General features: G+C 42.5%; 1 protein-coding gene across 4 annotated transcripts in view; it reads right to left on the minus strand.

The window, feature by feature from the left end:
• The window catches only part of emid1 (EMI domain containing 1), a 164,471-nt gene that overhangs the window by 36,171 nt on the left and 105,433 nt on the right, over positions 1-22,867 (minus strand). For all 4 annotated transcript variants that reach the window (XM_037531661.1, XM_037531663.1, XM_037531662.1 and 1 more), the window contains exons 5-8: positions 18,890-18,951; positions 18,182-18,308; positions 14,822-14,866; positions 13,815-13,913 (exon numbers count right to left, since the gene is read on the minus strand). In XM_037531661.1, the coding sequence (XP_037387558.1) occupies positions 13,815-13,913; positions 14,822-14,866; positions 18,182-18,308; positions 18,890-18,951 (333 nt within the window). The remainder of the gene's footprint in view (positions 1-13,814; positions 13,914-14,821; positions 14,867-18,181; positions 18,309-18,889; positions 18,952-22,867) is intronic.

Below are 22,867 nucleotides of genomic sequence, written 5' to 3' on the forward strand. Positions count from 1 at the left end.
ACACACACACACACACACACACACACACACACACACACACAGACTGCATGGGTGAGTGTGTGTTTATACATAAGCAAACGTAAGTGCCCATAAATATGGCAGATCAACTCACACAGCTGATGAAGTATTCAGAGCTTAGATATTCACGAGGATTAAATTCTGATCTAATCAAACCCAACACACTGATACAGATGTTAACCCTGTACTGCACACACTGGCAGCGCGTGCAGGGCTCCTACTCCTCTGGAGTATCGGTGACTGGCCACTCCTCTGTCCTGCAGGGTTGCTTGTAGGCAACAAACACATTTCTGCAAACTAATGTAACAAAAAACTTGACACTGAAAACTGAAAAAGAGGTTTAAGTGTCCACTAAGAGACCAAGCACAAGGTTTTATTGCCTCACTCAAACGTACTGTATTGTTAACCCAACCTTTGTCTTTAAATACGCATAATGTTACTGTAAAGTGAAGGAAATGAGTTTGTTGCCCTGGGGCAACATTGTGCAATCGAGGGTTAATCAGCTAAACACATCGCCGCTGTCAAAAGAAAAACATGTCTCTTCATTTCTTTTTTAACACGGCCGATGTCTTTTTATATCATCTAAAATTCTCATGATGACTGGACCAACGGAATAAAAAACAGAATTGCTTGGAGTAAAATCTCTTCATGTGACGCTGAAAGTAAAGAATGTTTTGTCCTCTGCTGTAAAAATTTACGATTTTGGAGGTGCTTGTTTTTCCCTGGACAGCGGCGATATACATAAACCATCATTTATGAGGGACTTTCTGCTGGGAGGCGTCTGAAATGGGGTCTTGAATCAAAGTTGAAAGATTTTAATTAATCGTTTGATTTTTACATGAAAAATGTGCCTTTTTACGACGGGCAATGTGCCGCCCGCACTCCCGAAACACAGAAGCTGCACTGTGTCCTGTTTACTGCGCAGTGCACTGTCTGGGGCTTTCGCGTTTTGCAGAGAATTTGGAATAAACAGTGCAGAAGATTCGCTGTGAACAAACTGCTGAGACGACTTTCATCACGTCGTTTCTCAGTTTCTCACATCATTTAAAAAAGACTGCTGTCCTTTACCTTGTGTGTACATTTCATGATGAATGTGTGTGTGTGTGTGTGTATATGTGTGTGTGTGTCTGTGTATGTGTGTGTGTGTGTGTATCTGTGTGTATATGTGTCTGTGTATGTGTGTATGTGTGTGTATCTGTGTGTGTGTATCTGTGTATGTGTATCTGTGTGTGTATCTGTGTGTGTGTGTGTATCTGTGTGTATGTGTGTGTGTGTGTGTGTTTGTGTGTATCTGTGCATCTGTGTGTGTGTGTGTATCTGTGTGGGTATCTGTGTGTGTGTGTGTTTGTGTGTGTGTCTGTGTGTGTGTATCTGTGTGTGTGTGTGTTTGTGTGTGTGTATCTGTGTGTGTGTGTGTGTGTGTGTGTTTGTGTGTGTGTATCTGTGTGTGTGTGTGTATCTGTGTGTGTGTATCTGTGTGTGTGTGTGTGTGTGTGTGTTTGTGTGTATCTGTGCATCTGTGTGTGTGTGTGTGTGTATCTGTGTGGGTATCTGTGTGTGTGTGTGTGTTTGTGTGTGTATCTGTGTGTGTGTGTGTTTGTGTGTGTGTATCTGTGTGTGTGTGTGTGTTTGTGTGTGTATCTGTGTGTGTGTGTGTATCTGTGTATCTGTGTGTGTTTGTGTGTGTGTATCTGTGTGTGTGTGTGTTTGTGTGTGTGTATCTGTGTGTGTGTGTGTGTGTGTGTGTTTGTGTGTGTGTATCTGTGTGTGTGTGTGTATCTGTGTATCTGTGTGTGTGTATCTGTGTGTGTGTGTGTTTGTGTGTGTGTATCTGTGTGTGTGTGTGTGTGTGTGTGCTGAGCACTCGTTTTCTCACTCTTCAGTCTCTCCTCTTTTCTCCATCCAGGCTCCGGGGGAGGTGCTGCAGTTTATGCAGGCAGTGCGGTTGGACAGTGATTTATTTGGCACGAGACGAACGACAGATGAGCGATTTAACACTCGTTTATGGACTGGATCAAGACGCCGTTCTCACTCTCAGAGGTGTAAATCATTGACTAGCAGTTTGCAGCCGTTCTCTCTGGACCGGAACAGAGAGCCATTCTGGAAAACACACTCAGATACGCGAACAACAGTTTAAATAACTGTGAATGTGTGTGTGTGAATGCATGGTGCCGTGCGTATATGTGCCTTTGTGGGGACTCGATCCCCCCAGATGACAAAAACCTGCATTTGTCCCTAAAATGAGCAGCTTTTATTAGAAAAAGAGGCACCAGAACAGTCGACTACAGTATGAACAGAACACCCCCCACAGCACACACTTTATCCATGTCTCACATCAAATTTTGCCATTCTTTTTCATCCTTCTATATAAATATAATGTCTAGTTTTACTAACATATTTCACATGATTGTCACTACAAAATGTCACAAAAGTGTTATAATATCAAACTTCAAAAAGGCTGTATTCAGAAACATCGCTGTTGTGGAAAAAACCTTGTATCTTCATTTTTTCCAATTTTGTCCTTTTTCAGTTTTTGACATAATTTGTTCTTCTTTACATTGTGTGTAAATTTAATGAAGAAACGGCCCAAAATGACTCGGAAAGACGTCTGGTTCCATTGGCTTACATTAAAAGTACAGTATGTATTTTCCTTCTCCTGTAAAGTTTCCGTTTTGGAGATACGAGGTTTTGCTCCGACCACAGTGATATACACCATATCAGTCTGAAGAACTTTCACCATGCTAAGAGCCATTTACACATGAACTGATTCTATAAAGCACTTCTTCTTCTTCTTCTTCTTCTTCTTCTTCTTCTTTCGGCTGCTCCCTTTAGGGGTCGCCACAGCGGATCATCTGCCTCCATCTTGCCCTATCCACTGCCTCCTCTACTTTCACACCAACCATCTCCATGTCCACCTTCACTACATCCATAAACCTTCTCTGAGGTCTACCTCTTCTCCTTCTGCCCTGCAGCTCCATCTCCAACATTCTTTGCCCAATATATCCACTATTCCGCCTCAACACATGTCCAAACCATCTCAACCTGGCCTCTCTGGCTTTATCTCCAAACTGCTCCACCTTCACCGTCCCTCTGATCTGCTCATTTCTAATCTTGTCCATCCTGGTCACTCCCAACGAAAATCTCAGCATCTTCATCTCCGCCACCTCCAGCTCAGCCTCCTGTCTTTTAGACAGAGCCACAGTCTCCAAACCACACATCATAGCAGGACGCACTGCTGTCTTGTAGACCTTCCCTTTCACTCTTGCTGCTCTCCTTCTGTCACACATCAGCCCTGACACCCGTCTCCACCCACTCCATCCTGCCTGCACCCTCTTCTTCACCTCTTTTCTACACTGGATGTTTGACCCAAGATATTTGAAGTCATCCACCTTTATGACCTCTACTCCATAAAGCCCTCATGGTTCTAAACAGAATCATTCATTTGACTAAAGAACCCTTGAAGAACCAAGTGCAGAAGGTCATTGCGGAAATTTGGACATTTCTACAGCTTGAAGTCCACGGCACTGAAAGATTTGCCACTCAGTGGGAAGACTGTGGAGTTGAGGAGTGAGAAAACCGCCAGGAGGGGACCCGAGCGTTCGAGGTGGGCTTTAGGGATGGAGGGGCTCCTGAACATGTGCAGCCTGAGCATGAAGGGCTTTGAAAGTAGTAAGCAGTGTTTTATCATCGCTGTTGGAACAAAACCTTTCATGTTCACCATAACATGGTTCTGCAGACGGATGGAGAATGTTTTTAAAACGGGTTCTATATAGCACCAAAAAGCGTTCTTCAACAGCTACATGCTTGATGTCGTCACAATAGAAGAACCCTTTTTGGTGCTATATAGAACCATTTTCAAAAACAACACATTCTCCATCAGTCTGAAGAACCATTTCATGATGCGAAGAACTCTTTAATCATGCAAAAGTGTTCATGGTTCTATACAGATTCATTTTCTTTATTAAAGAACCATTGAAGAACCGTCTGTCTAAGAGTGTATGTTCGACCGCATTCCACAAAAGTCCGTCTGTTTCACAAAGTTTTGCAACGCAGAGAAGAAGTGAAGCAGATCTTTATGGGCGGAGTTACGGGCAGGAATTTCAACATCGCATCACACATCACACTAAATACTCAAGAAACTGCACTTATTGGGTTCTTTTTGGAGGAAAGACGGGAAGAAAAGAAGTCCACCAGGTTTAACTGGTCCTGATCAGCCTGTGTGAACATAGTTAGCAAGTGCCTTAAACACCACGACCAGCAAACATCATCCATCCATTTTCTAATCCGCTTCTCCGTCAGGGTCGCGGGGGGGTGCTGGAGCCTATCCCAGCGGTCATCAGGCGGAAGGCAGGATACGCCCTGGACAGGTCACCAGTCCATCGCAGGGCAGACAGACAGACACAGACAGTCACTCACACCCAGGGGCAATTTAGCACGTCCAATTGGCCTGACTGCATGTCTTTGGACTGTGGGAGGAAACCGGAGAACCCGGAGGAAACCCACACAGACACGGGGAGAACATGCAGACTCCACACAGAGAGGACCCCGGTCACCCAGTCGGGGAATCGAACCCAGGCCGTCTTTGCTGTGAGGCGACAGCGCCACCCACCACGCCACCATGCCGCCCCATCGAACATCAATGTTTCTAAATTAAACTACTCACAAAGCTACGACTTCTCAAGGCAAACCTCAGCAATAACAACAACAGCATTGGCCTCCAAACTTTTTACAGGCCCGTACCCCTTCAGACGTTAACCTCCCACTCACTCCCCTTAGAGTCCCAGGCTTATTACATACTAAGGCTTGTTCAATCAATCAATCAATCAATCAATCAATCAATCAATCAATCAACCTTTATTTTGACTCGGAAGTACTTTGAGGGCAACCCTCATTTTCAATGTAGCCGAGCATTTACAAAAACAGGGATTGACATGACAAAGAAAATAATAACTACATTAAACTACTTTACATTAAAAGAATTTTAAAAATTTTAAATAACAGTGAAAAAAAGATAAAAATAGATAAAAATAGAACTTGTGATTTAAATGATAAGAAATTAAGATCAAAAGAAGATAAGAGATTAATAAGGTAATACAATAACACAAATTAAAAAGTAATGATACAAAACTATTAAAAATAAAATGAGAGGAAAAAAAAAAAAAAAAAATAAATAAATAAATACATAAGTATAAAAAGAAATAAAGAACTAAGGAGAACTAAAAGCAAAAATAAAATGTAAGAATAAATAAGATTAAGTAAATCAGTAACTGCGATTATTGTTATTCAGTAACTACGTGGACCGGCTGAGTTTCGTGCGTCTTGAGTATCAGGATTATATCTGGATGAGGCCACGTTAAAATGCAAGTGTAAACGCAGCCGAGACGCATTTAGAACAGATACTAATCTGATCATTTAAACCACTTCAGGAGGTGGACTGAGACGCATCTGAGCCACGTTACAGCAACATAAACACATCCATCTCTCCAAGACATGTAATGCAATGGTAGAAACAGTTTGAGTTTATCCTGTAACCCCTTGTTTCCAATTGTCTTTACCACACAGGAGAAGACAGAGTCACAGTTGGTTTCCAAGAATTCCAAAGAGTACAAAATTAAATACGCAGTGGTAGCATGAAGTCCGTAAATATCGCATTAATAACTGTTAGGAGTCCAGGGTAGAGCAAGGCTGTTTGGCTAACAGGCCCCAATGGCAGCAGCCTTAAAATGAGCAGAACTGGGGTATGCCTACTGAGTACCAGCTGAGCGCCTACTGAGTGCCAGCTAAGCGCCTACTGAGTGCCACCTGAGGTCAATGACGGCATTGCTGCCCTGCCTTCCTCTCCGTCACGCCTCTCATTCACAGATTTAAAGGGTGGCACCAATCACCTATAGGGGGCGCACACTCACAAAGCCAACAAAAAAGAACATATAAACAAACCATCAAAACACTTAAATGCGGCTCATACATATTCAACAACCAAAACTCCTCCCAGGACAACCAAAACCTCTCCCAGCACATCCGAAACTTCCTCCCAGTACAACTAAAACCCCTCCCAGTACAACTAAAACCCCTCCCAGTATAGCCAAACTCCTCTTATCCTCTTATCATCGTGTCTGTTCATGAGACATTCTGTGAGATATGGGCGTCTAAGAGACAGGACCACATCGCACAAAGATAGGAATACAAAATATTGTGTGTGTGTGTGTGTGTGTGTGTGTGTGTGTGTGTGTGTTAATCACTGGGACGTCCTGTTTGCCTTCCACAGGAAACAAATGCATCAATACTGCTGAGTCAGGGACTACACACACACACACACACACACACACACACACACACACACACACAGTATGATGAATGATTCTGCCATTTCCTGAAGACTCTATTCATATTACAGCTTCACCTGTACACCAGCTCTCCTACTGATTCCCACAATGATTCCCAGAAGTGCACGTCATCACACTTTCTCTTTCCTGGATCACCAACCAAACAAGAGCTTCCACTCATTCAGGTCACTGTGAGAACAGAAACACTGAACTGGCTTCATTCTAACTTGCTTTACTTGATTTCCACATGAATAAAATATAGTACATCAACACAAAGCTGTATTCCGGTTTACTTACACTGGCTGTGTTCACATGCAAAGATTTTCACCAATCCGACTGAATATTTTCCGATTACAGATTAAGACCGAGGTGTTGATTCTCACTCTACTCAAAAAAAACCTCAGTTTACATGCTCACTACAAGAACCGCTTAATGTAGACGTTACCATGACAACCAGCATCATGTGAGTCCAGTCAGAGTGAGATGAGCAGCAGTGAGCAGTGATTGTGTTTTTAACTGCTTTAAAATGACGTCAGACTCAGGAAAACGTCCTTCACACGTCCTTATTAAAGAAGGCCGAGAGGAAGACGTCGTGCTCTGAGACGCATAAGCTGGACGTCCGTCCCACCGCCGTCTTTTAAAGATCAGAGCATGAACTTCGTCTCCTCTGCAGACCAGTTTCTGCTCCGCCGTGTTGAACGGTATAAACTCTCACTGTGACGCAACGCACAGGTAAAAATCCCATTCAGCCTAACGAGAAACTGTAGAACGGACTCGGTTTATATCACAATACCTACATTTAGAGCCGGTTATTCATTCAGCCTAATGAGAAACTGTAGAACAGACTCGGTTTATATCACAATACCTACATTTAGAGTCGGTTATTCATTCAGCCTAATGAGAAACTGTAGAACAGACTCGGTTTATATCACAATACCTACATTTAGAGTCGGTTATTCATTCAGTCTAATGAGAAACTGTAGAACAGACTCGGTTTATATCACAATACCTACATTTAGAGCCGGTTATTCATTCAGCCTAATGAGAAACTGTAGAACAGACTCGGTTTATATCACAATACCTACATTTAGAGTCGGTTATTCATTCAGCCTAATGAGAAACTGTAGAACGGACTCGGTTTATATCACAATACCTACATTTAGAGTCGGTTATTCATTCAGTCTAATGAGAAACTGTAGAACAGACTCGGTTTATATCACAATACCTACATTTAGAGTCGGTTATTCATTCAGTCTAATGAGAAACTGTAGAACGGACTCGGTTTATATCACAATACCTACATTTAGAGTCGGTTATTCATTCAGCCTAATGAGAAACTGTAGAACGGACTCGGTTTATATCACAATACCTACATTTAGAGTCGGTTATTCATTCAGTCTAATGAGAAACTGTAGAACGGACTCGGTTTATATCACAATACCTACATTTAGAGTCGGTTATTCATTCAGCCTAATGAGAAACTGTAGAACAGACTCGGTTTATATCACAATACCTACATTTAGAGTCGGTTATTCATTCAGCCTAATGAGAAACTGTAGAACAGACTCGGTTTATATCACAATACCTACATTTAGAGCCGGTTATTCATTCAGCCTAATGAGAAACTGTAGAACGGACTCGGTTTATATCACAATACCTACATTTAGAGTCGGTTATTCATTCAGCCTAATGAGAAACTGTAGAACGGACTCGGTTTATATCACAATACCTACATTTAGAGTCGGTTATTCATTCAGTCTAATGAGAAACTGTAGAACGGACTCGGTTTATATCACAATACCTACATTTAGAGTCGGTTATTCATTCAGCCTAATGAGAAACTGTAGAACGGACTCGGTTTATATCACAATACCTACATTTAGAGTCGGTTATTCATTCAGTCTAATGAGAAACTGTAGAACAGACTCGGTTTGTATCACAATACCTACATTTAGAGTCGGTTATTCATTCAGTCTAATGAGAAACTGTAGAACGGACTCGGTTTATATCACAATACCTACATTTAGAGTCGGTTATTCATTCAGCCTAATGAGAAACTGTAGAACGGACTCGGTTTATATCACAATACCTACATTTAGAGTCGGTTATTCATTCAGTCTAATGAGAAACTGTAGAACAGACTCGGTTTATATCACAATACCTACATTTAGAGCCGGTTATTCATTCAGCCTAATGAGAAACTGTAGAACGGACTCGGTTTATATCACAATACCTAAATTTAGAGTCGGTTATTCATTCAGCCTAATGAGAAACTGTAGAACGGACTCGGTTTATATCACAATACCTACATTTAGAGTTGGTTATTCATTCAGCCTAATGAGAAACTGTAGAACGGACTCGGTTTATATCACAATACCTACATTTAGAGTCGTTCTACATTCATTCAGCCTAACGAGTTGTGTTGATGTGCTGTATTTTATTCATGTGGTAAATGACTCAAGCGAATTCAGTGGATCGTTTTTTCAGCTTTTTTTAACAGCCAGCTTTAGTAAATCTACCAGTTCAGTGAGAGAACAGCCAGCGCTCCCTCAAGTACAGTAAACACTTATGATTTTAAAAACGTGTGGTCTGCCTAAGAAAAACAATAAAATGCAGACCATATGGAAGAAATAAATATAGGCCTATTGTATACATATCTCATGTTGATCTGAGACCGGGCTCGAACAGCTGGCTGCGTCTCAAGGTTCAGCCGTAGAGTCACTGGAACTCAAAAGCTCATCAAAACCTCAGCAGGGACTCACGGAGAGGTCAACGGTCACTCAGATCCATTTCAGCCAATCAGGACGCTGACAAAAGACACCACCTGAGGCAATACATCAGCGGTTATGATAACAATAAGGCCTTTTGTAACATGCGCTCCTATGGGAAGGTGCTCAGAGTGTTTTTAGTTTTTTTAAGAGCATTGCTTTCGTCTAATAAGGAGAACTGCCACCCAGTAATGGGCCTCATTCAGCATTTTGGTTTGTCCATCTGAATTCACGTGACCAATCGTAAGGCAAATTATTCAGTAACTGCACAAAATAAATGTACATTTTTATTTTATTTATTTATTTATTTATTGTAAAAGCTCCTCAGATGAACAGAACGTGTGTTTTATGATCTCCACATTTCACTACATGCTTACAATTTACTGCTGAAAGCCAAAAATCTCCGACGCTCTTAATGTTTTCTAAAAGTGATGTTTCCAGAGCAGATCACTGAAGAGACGCCGTCTGTTTATAGTTTAGAGCCCAGATTTGGGGAAAAACGGGTCGACTTTCAGTAGAAAAACAAAGTTCAGCTTCTTTTATTATAAGGGTTTAAAATGACGTCACCGTCTATTAGACTGGAGAGAAGAGCTACAGCCTCACACGACGCCCAGCTTCTGAACGGAGCTTATGGAACATGAACGTTATGAAGAACATGAAGAAGTGTGATTTGGAACCACCGGTGGCCTTAAGGAGCTGAAGAGGTTAAGTTTGTTCTTAGATGTGTTTTTGAGAAAGATCCTGAGATCCTGAGACTGCGTAAGTGGGTTTTAAGAAACGGTTGGTGAACGAGGCCCATTGATTAGACACAATGCTGCAAACATCTTACTGAGAGATCTAGTCAGTTTATCTAACACTTCTTGTCATTATGACATCGTTCTAAGATTATCTTGCTTATTTCCAGATATTTTTACCTGTCTTAAGTAATTTTATCTTATGAAAGTGTCTTATTTCAGCGGCAGATAATATAACTTGTAACAAAGCAACTTTGGGGGCAACAAAGCAACTTATGAACGGAAAAATTTGAACAAGACGACGGTGAATGAGAAGTGACTTTAGCCTCGTAAAAAGTCACATGTTGAGAGACATTTCACAAGAAACTTTTACTTTTGAGGAAAAGTTTCCTGCTGGAGATGTGAGAAAAGCAGCTATAGCTGAACTAAAGCTTTAAGCAGAGCAAAGTAAGTCTGTGCTTTCACACACACACACACACACACACACACACGTTCTAAGCCGCTTCTCTCTCAGGATCATGGGGGGAGGTGGAGCCAATCCCAGCGGTCATCGAGCGGAAGGCAGGATACACCCTGGACAGGTCGCCAGTTTCATAGCAGGGCAGACAGACAGACGGACACAATCACACACACACACTCACACCTAGGGGCAATTTAGCCTGTCCAATTGGCCTGACCGCATGTCTTTGGACTGCAGGAGGAAACCGGAGAACCCAGAGGAAGCCCACACAGACACAGGGAGAACATGCAAACTCCACACAGAGAGGACCCCGGCCGCCCGGCCAGGGAAGTCTGTGTTTTTGTTATATTATATATTCTAGCCTAAACTAGTACATCAACACATACCGAGACGTATTTACACCCAAGATGGTAAAATGGACACTATATGTTGTGGTTTGATTTTTGCTGAAAGGACAAAACGGCTCTTCTTAACATTTGGGTTGACCTGGACCTTCAAAGAAGACCTACAGGTATTTTCTGTGAAATAAAAAATAAATGTCTGTAATTTTTACTTCACTTTTATTGAACAGAATCATCCTGTCTAGGTAGATCCAGCCAAGCGAGATCTCCTATTGGTTAGGACTTCAGGAGCTGAACTGAAGGCCTTACATGTTACATTAACCACCAACGTAATTAGGTAGTGACCCACATACGGGACCACTTTTGTGAGAAAAAACTGCAAGAAACCAAGAATGTAGTCTTTTAAAAGATATGATATGATATGAATTGTGATTCATATGAATAGCAACATGGCTGAAAATTAGCTTTTATGGTTGCAATACGCACTTTAGCTCACAAGCTTTGCTTTCTCCAAATGAAAAAAACAACAACCAACAAAGACGTTTTCCATCATATAGAGATGTGCTGTGGTGCTGTGGTGCTGTGATGATGGTGAGCGCTTCTTTCATGAGGTTTCTCTGCTCTGAGAGCAGATTTATGCTTTATTCCAGGGCTCTGGATGACATAAAGCCATTGGTCAGCGAACGGAGATCAGGGCTCCATGCTGGGGATAAAAAGGGAGTTTTTTTCTCGGCCTAAGGACAAATATTTTGGCAGCCTGCTTTTTTAACCGAGTCAGCGTTTTCTCTGTTTGGTGCCGTTATTGCTATGCTGTCCGCAAAAGGAACAGGCTGTTATTAGGGGAACACACAGAGTCTGAAATACTTTTACCATCCCTATCACAAAGTGGCAGAACCAGAAAACTGACTGAAATAAAATCCCGACTTAAATACAGTCTCGGCTGCCATAATCACAATCACAAGGCCTTCTGGGCAACTGCTGTAATACATCAGCTATGCAGACAGGAAGTGACACGTCCTGGCCTGCGGACCTCTGTTTATCTGGGAAGTTCTCCGCCATGGAGGCATGAGAACGGCTGGTTCTGTAATGACTAGTTCACAACTGGACAAAACACCTTTCTCACCTTTAGCAGCGCAACTGAGATTGAAAACCATTGGGAAGCACTGAGTGAACTGAAAGCAGCATTAAAGAAATAGTTTAGCAAAAAAATCAAATAGGATCAAATATGATTTTCCAACTACCCCAAATGCAGTCAGTCATCCAGGACATGTTTGATGTCTAAATTTCAGTTTAGAACTGCAAATGCCAGGCTAATGGTGCTAACAAACACTGGAAGTCAATAGTCACCCAAACCATTTCCACAAAATCTTCATATATTTGCTTCAAAATCAGCTGGTAACTCAGCTGGTTTTAAAAAATGCTATTAAATGAATTGCTATGGATCGACCTTTTCACACATTTAACCCTCTGGGGTCCCCAAACCCGTCCGTGTGTCAAATTCAATGTTTGTATATCTGGGTCTGTATCTTTGTGATGGTCCAGCTCAGAAATCACTTCCTGAATCCGTAGAGCCGCCATTTCCATTCCATCTTATCACAAGATCCTACGAGACTCACATCCGGAGTTATGAGCCTATGAAGAGGGGCTGAGCTACACGGCATCTGCCTCTCACCTTGTGGAGCTGGTGGACTTGTGTGTCCGTCTACAGTCTGTGTGAAACTGACCGACGGACACTCAGGGAATCACTAAGGACTGACCGTCACACCGGAAATCATTCAGTCCACATCGGAGGCTTGTGTGAAGCGGCGTCAGAGAGTTTACAGCTGCTGAAGCTGCTGCAGCGGGTTTGGAAAGTAGTGATGAAGATGACGGAGCGTTTAGATACGAAACATATGAGGATCAGGTTCTATGTAGAGCCTTTAAAGAAGAGTTTAAGAAGAGATGAACAAATCGAGAAAATGAGCTCAGGACACAGAGAGTCAAGCTAAAATTGGAATTATATTTTTATTCGCATAGCGTCCCGTTTTCCAGGACTATTCTGCCTTACACTCTGAGAGGCAGGAGTGTGTTGTAAAAGGTCACGCAGGAACGTAGAAATAGCACGTTTACACTTAAGGCTTGCAAATAATGATAAACCTACAAAAATGAGGAGCACAGATCCTCTAACTCAGTCAGAATTAAGACCTAGAAGCAGTAAGAGCAGGTTGAGAGAAGTTTTGGTCGTGTATTTACGGAAACGGTTTGGGTGACTATTGATTTCCAGTGTATGTTGACACTCTTCTCCATAGCTCCCATTCTAAACTAAGGAAGCAAAATCTGGACACCAAACAAGTCGCTGCTGATCGACTGCACTAATTTGCCTCATCGCAATTCAGCGACGACATGTTTTGCATCTTAAAGTTTGCTTCTTTAGCTTTGCACTGTAGCGACGATGCTGATGTAATAGAAGTGACTAATTAGGTACATTAGCCTTGCAGCTCCAGTGCAAAGTCAAAGAAGCAAACTTCAGGCATAAATGACATCAAACTATTGCCGTAACCCTTACGACCTAACACTGATGATATGAACCCCCTCAGTGCGGTACTATTCACAGTCATTCCGACAGACTGCAGTACACTACAGGAAGGGTAGGGGGCGATATAGCTTCTATTGCTTTGTCACCACCAAGTGAAAATGCTTGTTCCACAAATAAAACTTTGAATCATGGCAGGAGCAAAGCACAGAGCCCTGCTGGTGACATCCTATATAAATAAAAAATAATGTGTGGCCACGCCTTATTAATGCATGGGAATGAGATCCTTATGCGTGGCCACGAATAAGGCATGGGAATATGATGATTAAGTCATGGCTGTGACTTAGTAAGGTGTGGGAACGAGATTGCGGCTTAATAGGTCGCGGTCATGCATTAGGATCTCGTTCCCACACTTTACTAAGTCGTGGCCATGACTTAATCATCTCATTCCCACGCCTTACTAAGTCGTGGCCAGGCATTATTTTTGTTTATACAGGAGGTCACCTGCTCCGTAGCAAAGAGAGAGGAACTGAGGAAGTCCAAGAATATCTAAAGTTAGAACAAACACATCCTTCCGCTACTCAGGGTAATCATATATATATATATATATATATATATATATATGGTGGAGCTCTTTGTGAGATGTTCCTCAGCCTACCTGCTGGTCCAGGTGTTCCTCTAGACCCTGGGGCACCTGAGGGTCCTCTCAAGCCTGCATCCCCCTTTGGCCCAGGCAGACCCCGAGACCCAGGTTTACCTGTAGAGCAAACCAAAGCCTGTTAATGCAAATAACATGGCATGGACAACATATAAACATATGAGTGTTTCAGTGGAATAATCGGACTACAGCCTGATATGAAAATGATAACGATGATTATAAAAATAACATTTTCTTTTCAATAGCAAATTCCTGTTTGAGTACTTTTTGATAAAAATATAGGTTATGTTTTTCTATTCCTCAATAAATTATTAGCAGTAAAAACTCTGAGCAGTTGCTACTTTCGTACACTAGATGGCGCTGTGTGTCTTTAACTCACTAAACAGGGAGACAACAGAAGTCTAGCCATTCACTCACAGCAGCACAAACCAGTGGGTGGTTAGCACAGTTAACTAGTGACCCACTTTCATATATATATATATATAATTTTATATTAAATAAAATGTAATTTTCAGATGTATTCTTAGTTGTCCAAAAGTTGACACCTGTTCATCCAGCAATTTTTCTAAAATGAAGAGGATTAATGAGGTGTTCGCTGCAATAACAGCACCGACTCTTCTGAGAAGGCTTTAGACTAGACGTTGAACATTGCTGTGAGGATGTGATTGAGCACTGGTGAGGTCAGGTACTGATGTTGAATGATCACTGGATCTGAAACTCATCCCAAAGGTACTGGATGGAGCTCCTTCACTCCAGAGAACACAGTTCCACTGCTTCACAGGCCAATGCTGGAGGGATTTAGACCCCTTTAGCCCACGCTTGGCGTGTATGTGCAGCTTCCCCAGAGTGTCCCGATATATTGGTCAATGCTTTCTTATCGAAATTAAACAAACTGCGTGTGCACAGTTGAACAGCAACACCTTAAAGTAGTTGAATTCACTCATTAGAAGGACTGTCTGGATATGTTTGGACACCATTACACCCTATACACTCAGTGGAGGGCTCACCTTCTTTGCCGGGTATGCCGTCCTTGCCTCTCTCACCCTGCGGACCTAGGAGAGACACAGAGAGTGGACTGAGTAACAGGACACTGATACAGATGCACAGTTAAAAAAAGACTTCTTGAATTCTCAAGAAGCATTTTAACCCCCAAGTCAATGGAATTTTCTTCGAAGAGTGGGCAGCTTCTCTGCTGCTCAGAGGGGTCCATCTAAGCTTGATGAGGTCATCAGTAATGGGCCAGCGGACAGGCCGACGCACACGAGCCATCGGAATTCCCTCATCTGCAGAAGACCACCCATAATCACAACATACCCCTCCCCTTCACCCATTGCTGTGAATTGAGAAACGATCTCTTGTGTTTTGGGGGGGTCAATTTCACATTAACCCCTTAAACTTCATGGACAAGGATACAGCCTGATCTTGGATTACAGTGCCACGTCAGTGATGTTTCACTATTAAAATATCATTTAGTCCAGGCTTAGGCTTAATCTGGGTCTGGAAAACTGGCCCTCAGGGTCTGTGTGAGGGTCCTCACATATTAGTGTCATAGCAGTTACTGAATAAGTAGTATTAGACACTGAGTAATTATTACCAGTTACTGAATAATTCATAGCAAAAATGGAATAATTCATACCAGTTACTGAACAATTCAGAGTAATTAATGAATATCTAGTAGTTATTACTGAATAATTCATAGTAATTACTGAATAATTCATAGTAGTTACTGCATTATTCATACTAGTTAATGAACACCTAAAAGTAATTACTGAATAATTCATAGTAGATACTGAATAATTTGTACTAGTTAATGACTACCTAACAGTGATTACTGAATAATTCATACCAGTTACTGAACAATTCAGAGTAGTTAATGAATATCTAGTAGTTATTACTGAATAATTCATAGTAATTACTGAATAATTCATAGTAGATACTGAATAATTAGTACTAGGTACTGAATACCTAATAGTAATTACTGAATAATTCATAGTAGTTGCTGAATAATTCACATAGTAGTTGCCTGAATAATGAATGGCAGACACAGATTTGTTCAGTGCAGCTACAGGGAATAATCGCAGTGGAAACTGACAAAGAAAAATCAAGATAATTTGTTACTGTAGCACAAATGTAAAAATGACTACGGATGTGATATTTTGTATCCTAGCTGCATCCTTCTGTAGCTCGACCCTAAAAACCCACCCCAAAGCACTTCCTCTCTCCTCCAAGACACACCATCAGAAGATTGTTTCCCTAACCGGTAACCTGGAAAGGCTTACTCTGGAGACGGTGGCACCATGGCAGGATGCGAGTAGGCAAGTTTACAACAGACGGTAACGTTTCTTTTGGGCTGTGGCGTCTCTTTAAAGACTGCTGTGTGGATGCAGGTGTCTATGCCACTAGGGGTCCTGTGTGAAGAGGCCTTATATTTTTCATCGGGTTCTTTTTTCTGTTTGGGACAAACTCTCGATGTCCTAAAGCTATTCTGGGTCTGCTGGTGATGTCTGTGCAGTATGTAGGCGTATTTGGGTGAAAACGCTGCATTATGGGAGCGCTGTTCTAGGTCATGGAGACAAATCGTGCAGAGACGAGGGGGGGCATTGTTACGGGGGCTTTGCGAGTTTTGATGTTCTTATTTCACTGAGTGCAGTGCCACAATAACAATCTCCTCAAACAGAAACAGCCCACCCACCCACACATGCACACAAACCCAGCTTCAATTTCTACTAATCTTCTCTCCTCATGCCCCCCCCAAACCCCCCCAGCATCTGTGTGTAAAGATAAACAGGCCCGTGGGTGTGTTTCCCGGCTCATCACAATGGGCACCGGCAATAGGATTAGCTCCGCAAAGCTATTGGCTAATGAAGGGGAGAATGTAATTGGCTGTAAAAGGATACACTGATGAAAAGGCCAACTGAAAACACGGCAGAAAAAATGCTAGTTTGGCTATAGCCAAGCATGGGCTTGGGTCCAGACCAGAGGGAGGTGAGAGAAAGAGAGAGAGAGAGAGAGAGAGAGAGAGAGAGAGAGAGAGAGAGAGAGGCTGCCAGACAAGAAATACTGTCTATTCAGGCAAACTTCACATGTCAAAGCAAAGTTAAAGCACTGGGCAGAAAACTGCAGGGCTATGTGTGAAACTACACCCTATTCACTACATACCGCAATATTTCACTACTTTGGGAATCTGCCACTTGGAAGTGTTGTATGAAAACCTACTGGAGAACACGCAGTGCACTATTACGATCCCACAAAGGCCGTGTACAAACTATGATTGAAGACGGCCTACTACACACTGACTAGTAGACTTTGCCAAAAGTAGTGAGTAGCAGTGCAAGGAGCAAGTACAGCGTGCAGTATAAAGTATATACTGGTACAGTGAGTAGTATACAGCGTATTTTGGTACAGTGTGTATTATACAGTGTATACTGGTACAGTATGTAGAATACAGTGTAAATTGGTACAGTGTGCAGTACACGGTATATATTGGTACAGTGTGTAGTATACGGTGTGTACTGGTACAGTATGTACTATACAGTGTATATTGGTAGCACAATATATACTGGTACAGTGTGCAGTACACAGTATATATTGGTACAGTATGAAGTATAGAGTGTATATCGGTACAGTATGTAGTATAGAGTGTATATTGGTACAGTATGTAGTATAGAGTGTATATTGGTACAGTATGTAGTATACCGTGTATATCGGTACAGTGTGTAGTATACCGTGTATATTGGTACAGTATGAAGTATACAGTATATACTGATAGTGTGCAGTACACAGTATATATTGGGACAATATGAAGTATAATGTGTATGATGGTACAGTGTGTAATATACTGTATATATTGGTACAGTACAGTGTATACTGGTACAGTGTGCAGTACACTGTATATATATTGGTACAGTATGTAGTGTACAGTGTATATTGATACAGTGTGTAATATACATTTATATGTACCAGTATACACTGGTACAGTTTGCAGTATAAAGTACTGTTACAGTGTGCAGTAGAGTATTTACTGGTACAGTGTGCAGTATACACATCTACAGTGTGCAGTAGACAGTATACACTGGTACAGTGTGCAGTATACAGTACTGTTACAGTGTGCAGTAGAGTATTTACTGGTACAGTGTGCAGTATACACATCTACAGTGTGCAGTAGACAGTATACACTGGTACAGTGTGCAGTATACAGTACTGTTACAGTGTGCAGTAGAGTATTTACTGGTACAGTGTGCAGTATACACATCTACAGTGTGCAGTAGACAGTATACACTGGTACAGTGTGCAGTATACAGTATACACTGGTACAGTGTGCAGTATACAGTACTGGTACATGGTGACAGAAAGAGAGAGAGCCACACCTGCAGGGCCTTGTGCTCCAGGAGCTCCTCGAGCAGGTAGAGCCCCCATGAGGGAGGAGGAATCATGATCTCCTCCACCTTTAGACTGGGACAGTCTTTGAGAGGCTGGAGAAGAGAGGAGCTGGACCTGAGAAAGAAATATAGAAATACATCAGGTTATCACACAAGGATTGTATGAGTATTTGGAACTTTGACATTATGGCACAGAACTCAACGTCAAGTTTTAAACTTGTTAGGCTCTCTGTTCTATCAGAATAGTGTTTTGTGCTTTTGCAAAACTTGAAAACATCAGTTATCCTTTATATTGTGTGAACATTTCATAATGAATGGAGCAATAGGACTCAAAAATAACTGAAATAAATCCTGTTCCATTAAAGCCCATCACATTTGTTCTTCCGGGGCTTTATTGTTATTATTTATTGTTATTTCATAATTTGTTTATTTGCTTTATGTGTTTTATTACTGAGCAAAATCTTAACTGAGGTAAAAGAAAGAGAAACAGAGAGGGGCCTGAGAAAGAAAGCAGGGAGAGGAAGGGGTCGAGGGAGAGGAAGGGAGGACAGGAAAGGGAGGGAGAGAAGAAAACAAGCATTGATCAACAATGTTGTGCTTAAGGAAACGTCTTTGAACTGCTGATCTGACGTGCGTGACAACACATTGCCAGAAAGTGTGATAACGTAAAAACAGCCAAGGTGAGACAGACGTTACCTTTGCCTCCAGAGAGCTGAGCCGATCGGTGAGAGCTGTGATACGACTGCAGTTCAGACAGCCTGAGACACAGAGAACAGGACAACAGGACGTAGATAAGTGAACAGTTCCTTTCCTAATCCAGCTAATCAATAACACTCACTGTGACGTATACAAGGTGAGTACACCATAGCCTGTTGGCATATGACATCACTTCATGTCAAGTTGTTGCTTATAAGAGAGAAAAATGCAAGAAATCAACAGCAAAGGTTCATTTGTGGGTGTGAACTGCTGAAAGGCCCAATCCCATTTCTTCGTTTTACCCCTACCCCTTGTTTTCTAGTGTCACCCTCACCACTTGTTCCTGAGCTACAGGGCAGTGGTTGAGATCTTCCCTCTGAAATGAGACCCTCTAATAAAAGAGCATCACTTCATTAACAGCTACTAGCGCCGCTCCGTAGGCGACCCTGCCCGTCTGCAGGGACAGCAGAGGAGGGGAAAGCTCAGCTCCTCACTGCTGGGCTTTAGTTACATTTAGGGATCATACGCCTTCAAAGAGGGGGGCAATTATTTATTATCACCCCCCCTAATTCTTCAGTGATGTGAAGCTGAAGTCAGAGATTCTCCAGAATCTTGTTCGAATTTTCCCGTTCCACCTTAAATAGTCCAGCAGTTCTGATGCATGAAGCGTCAGAATGTGACTGCTGCACCATTTAAGGTGGAACGGGAAAGTTATTCTATTTTTTTAAACAGTGAAAATTCTCACTTTTGTGTGCTCCTTTGGTCTCTTGTTCAGCCGTCTGGCCAATTTTTCTTTTTTCTGTTTGGAGTCTCAGAAAAATCCCTATTTGGAGGGTCATGTAGCCCCAACACTTCGCCCTCCCCCCTCTATCTCAGCAAGAAGCAGGACACCCTACCCTGAGACGTGAACACGCAAAACTGAGAGCTAAGGGCTCAGTGTTAGGGGTGAGGGGTGAAATGAGATTGGGCCTTAGATTTAAAATGATAACTACAAGCAACACTTAAATCGGGGGTTAACAGTTAAACAAAAGACAGACAAATCTAAATAACACCCTGCCACACTCGCTTCTTGTTTGAATTTTACCAATCCACCTTAAATGGTGTAGTAGTTACAGTCTGGAATCAGACCTTATAGTAATAACTGCCATACCATTTAAGGTGGAACTGGAAAATTTGAATTGAAAGCCAACTTCAGCCTCGTAAAGCTGCGTCTCCATACTTGTATATGCTTTCATTTGTTTTCTTGAATGGAGGAATGTCTGAAGGACGAGGCCTCTGCTTATATCTGCTGCCTAGATACACTATATTTCTAAAAGTATTCGCTCGTCTGGCTTCACACACATATGAACTTGAGTGACATCCCATTCTTAATCCATAGGGTTTAATATAATGTCTCCCACCCTTTGCAGCTATAAAAGCTTCTGGGAAGGCTTTCCACAAGGGTTAGGAGTGTTTATGGGAATTTTTGACCGTTCTTCCAGAAGCGTGTTTGTGAGGTCAGACACTGATGTCAGACACTGATGTTGGACGAGAAGGCCTGGCTCACAGTCTCCACTCTAATTCATCCCAAAGGTGTTCTATGGGGTTGAGGTCAGGACTCTGTGCAGGCCAGTCGAGTTCTTCCACACCAAACTGGCTCATCCACGTCTTTATGGACCTGCTTTGTGCACTGGTGTGCAGTCATGTTGGAACAGGAAGGGGCCGTCCCCAAACTGTTCCCACAAAGTTGGGAGCATGAAATTGTCCAAAGTCTCTTGGTGCTGAAGCTTTAAGAGTTCCTTTCACTGGAACTAAGCGGTCGAGCCCAACTCCTGAAAAACAACCCCACATCATGATCCCCCCTCCACCAAACTTTACACTCGGCACAATGCAGTAAGACAAGTACCATCTCCTGACAACCGCCAAACCCAGACTCGTCCATCGGATTTCCAGATGGAGAAGCGTGATTGGTCACTCCAGAGAACACGTCTCCACTGCTCTAGAGTCCAGTGGCGGCGCTTTACACCACCGCATTCCACGCTTTGCATTGCGCTTGGTGATGTAAGGCTTGGATGCAGCTGCTCGGCCATGGAAACCCATTCCATGAAGCTCTCTACGCTGTTCTTGAGCTGATCTGAAGGCCACATGAAGTTTGGAGGTCTGTAGTGATTGACTCTGCAGAAAGTTGGTGACCTCTGCGCACTATGCCCCTCAGCATCCGCTGACCGCTCTGTCATTTTACGTGGCCGACCACTTCGTGACCACTGAGCTGCTGTCGTTCCCAATCGCTTCCACTTTGTTATAATCCCACTGACAGTGGACTGTGGAATATTTAGTAGTGAGGAAATTTCACGACTGGACTTGCTGCACAGGTGGCGTCCGATCACGGTACCACGCTGGAATTCACTGAGCTCCTGAGAGTGACCCATTCTTTCACTAATGTCTGTAGAAGCAGTCTGCAGGCCTAGGGCCTCGGCTTTATACACCTGTGGCCATGGAAATGACTGGAACACCTGAACTCAATGATTTGGATGGGTGAGTGAAAACTTTTGGAAATATAATGTAGCAGGCAACTCTTTCAGTTCATCTGAAAAATAACTCCTATTCATCAAATAAGCATCACTTCCAACATATGCCATGGATTCCGTTTAGATGCTATTATTAGAGAAAGGGATAAACAGAAAATCACGTCCTGCATATGTTGTGTTTTTCTGTTTATACCTTTCTCCCAAAAAACCGTCTAAACTAGTGCAGTGTGGGCTCGGCTAGATCTCATCCAGTCTGCTTTTCACTTCCTGCCCTCATCTGGAATTTTGTATGCCTGATGCTTCAGTGGGTCGTATTGATCAAGACTACCTTTCTGAACTCTTCCTTGCTGACCCAACATTTTTCTCCAAACATAGTTGTGTAGGATGTTTACATGGGTTAATTTGGCTTGTCTATTTTTTCAGGGGCATTTAAAACCAAGTTCCAACATTACAATGATAGTGTTTGGCAGAGAATGATGGTGATTAGTGGTGAACGATGGGGTTTAGTGGAGAATGTGGCTGATTGGTGGTGAATGATGGGGTTTAGTGGAGAATGTGGCTGATTGGTGGAGAATGATGGGGTTTAGTGGAGAATGTAGCTGATTGATGGTGAACGATGGGGTTTAGTGGAGAATGTGGCTGACTGGTGGTGAACGATGGGGTTTAGTGGAGAATGTGGCTGATTGGTGGTGAATGATGGGGTTTAGTGGAGAATGTGGCTGATTGGTGGTGAATGATGGGGTTTAGTGGAGAATGTGGCTGATTGGTGGAGAATGATGGGGTTTAGTGGAAAATGTGGCTGATTGGTGGTGAACGATGGGGTTTAGTGGAGAATGTGGCTGATTGGTGGAGAATGATTATGTTTGGTGGAGAATGTGGCTGATTGGTGGTGAACGATGGGGTTTAGTGGAGAATGTGGCTGATTGGTGGAGAATGATTATGTTTAGTGGAGAATGTGGCTGATTGGTGGTGAATGATGGGGTTTAGTGGAGAATGTGGCTGATTGGTGGTGAACGATGGGGTTTAGTGGAGAATGTAGCTGATTGGTGGTGAATGATGGGGTTTAGTGGAGAATGTAGCTGATTGATGGTGAATGATGGGGTTTAGTGGAGAATGTGGCTGATTGGTGGTGAATGATGGGGTTTAGTGGAGAATGTGGCTGATTGGTGGTGAATGATGGGGTTTAGTGGAGAATGTAGCTGATTGATGGTGAATGATGGGGTTTAGTGGAGAATGTGTCTGATTGGTGGTGAACGATGGGGTTTAGTGGAGAATGTAGCTGATTGGTGGTGAATGATGGGGTTTAGTGGAGAATGTGGCTGATTGGTGGTGAACGATGGGGTTTAGTGGAGAATGTGGCTGATTGGTGGTGAATGATGGGGTTTAGTGGAGAATGTAGCTGATTGGTGGTGAATGATGGGGTTTAGTGGAGAATGTGGCTGATTGGTGGAGAATGATTATGTTTGGTGGA

Source organism: Pygocentrus nattereri, chromosome 20, assembly GCF_015220715.1.
Source record: "Pygocentrus nattereri isolate fPygNat1 chromosome 20, fPygNat1.pri, whole genome shotgun sequence".
Classification (NCBI taxonomy): Eukaryota; Metazoa; Chordata; class Actinopteri; order Characiformes; family Serrasalmidae; genus Pygocentrus; species Pygocentrus nattereri.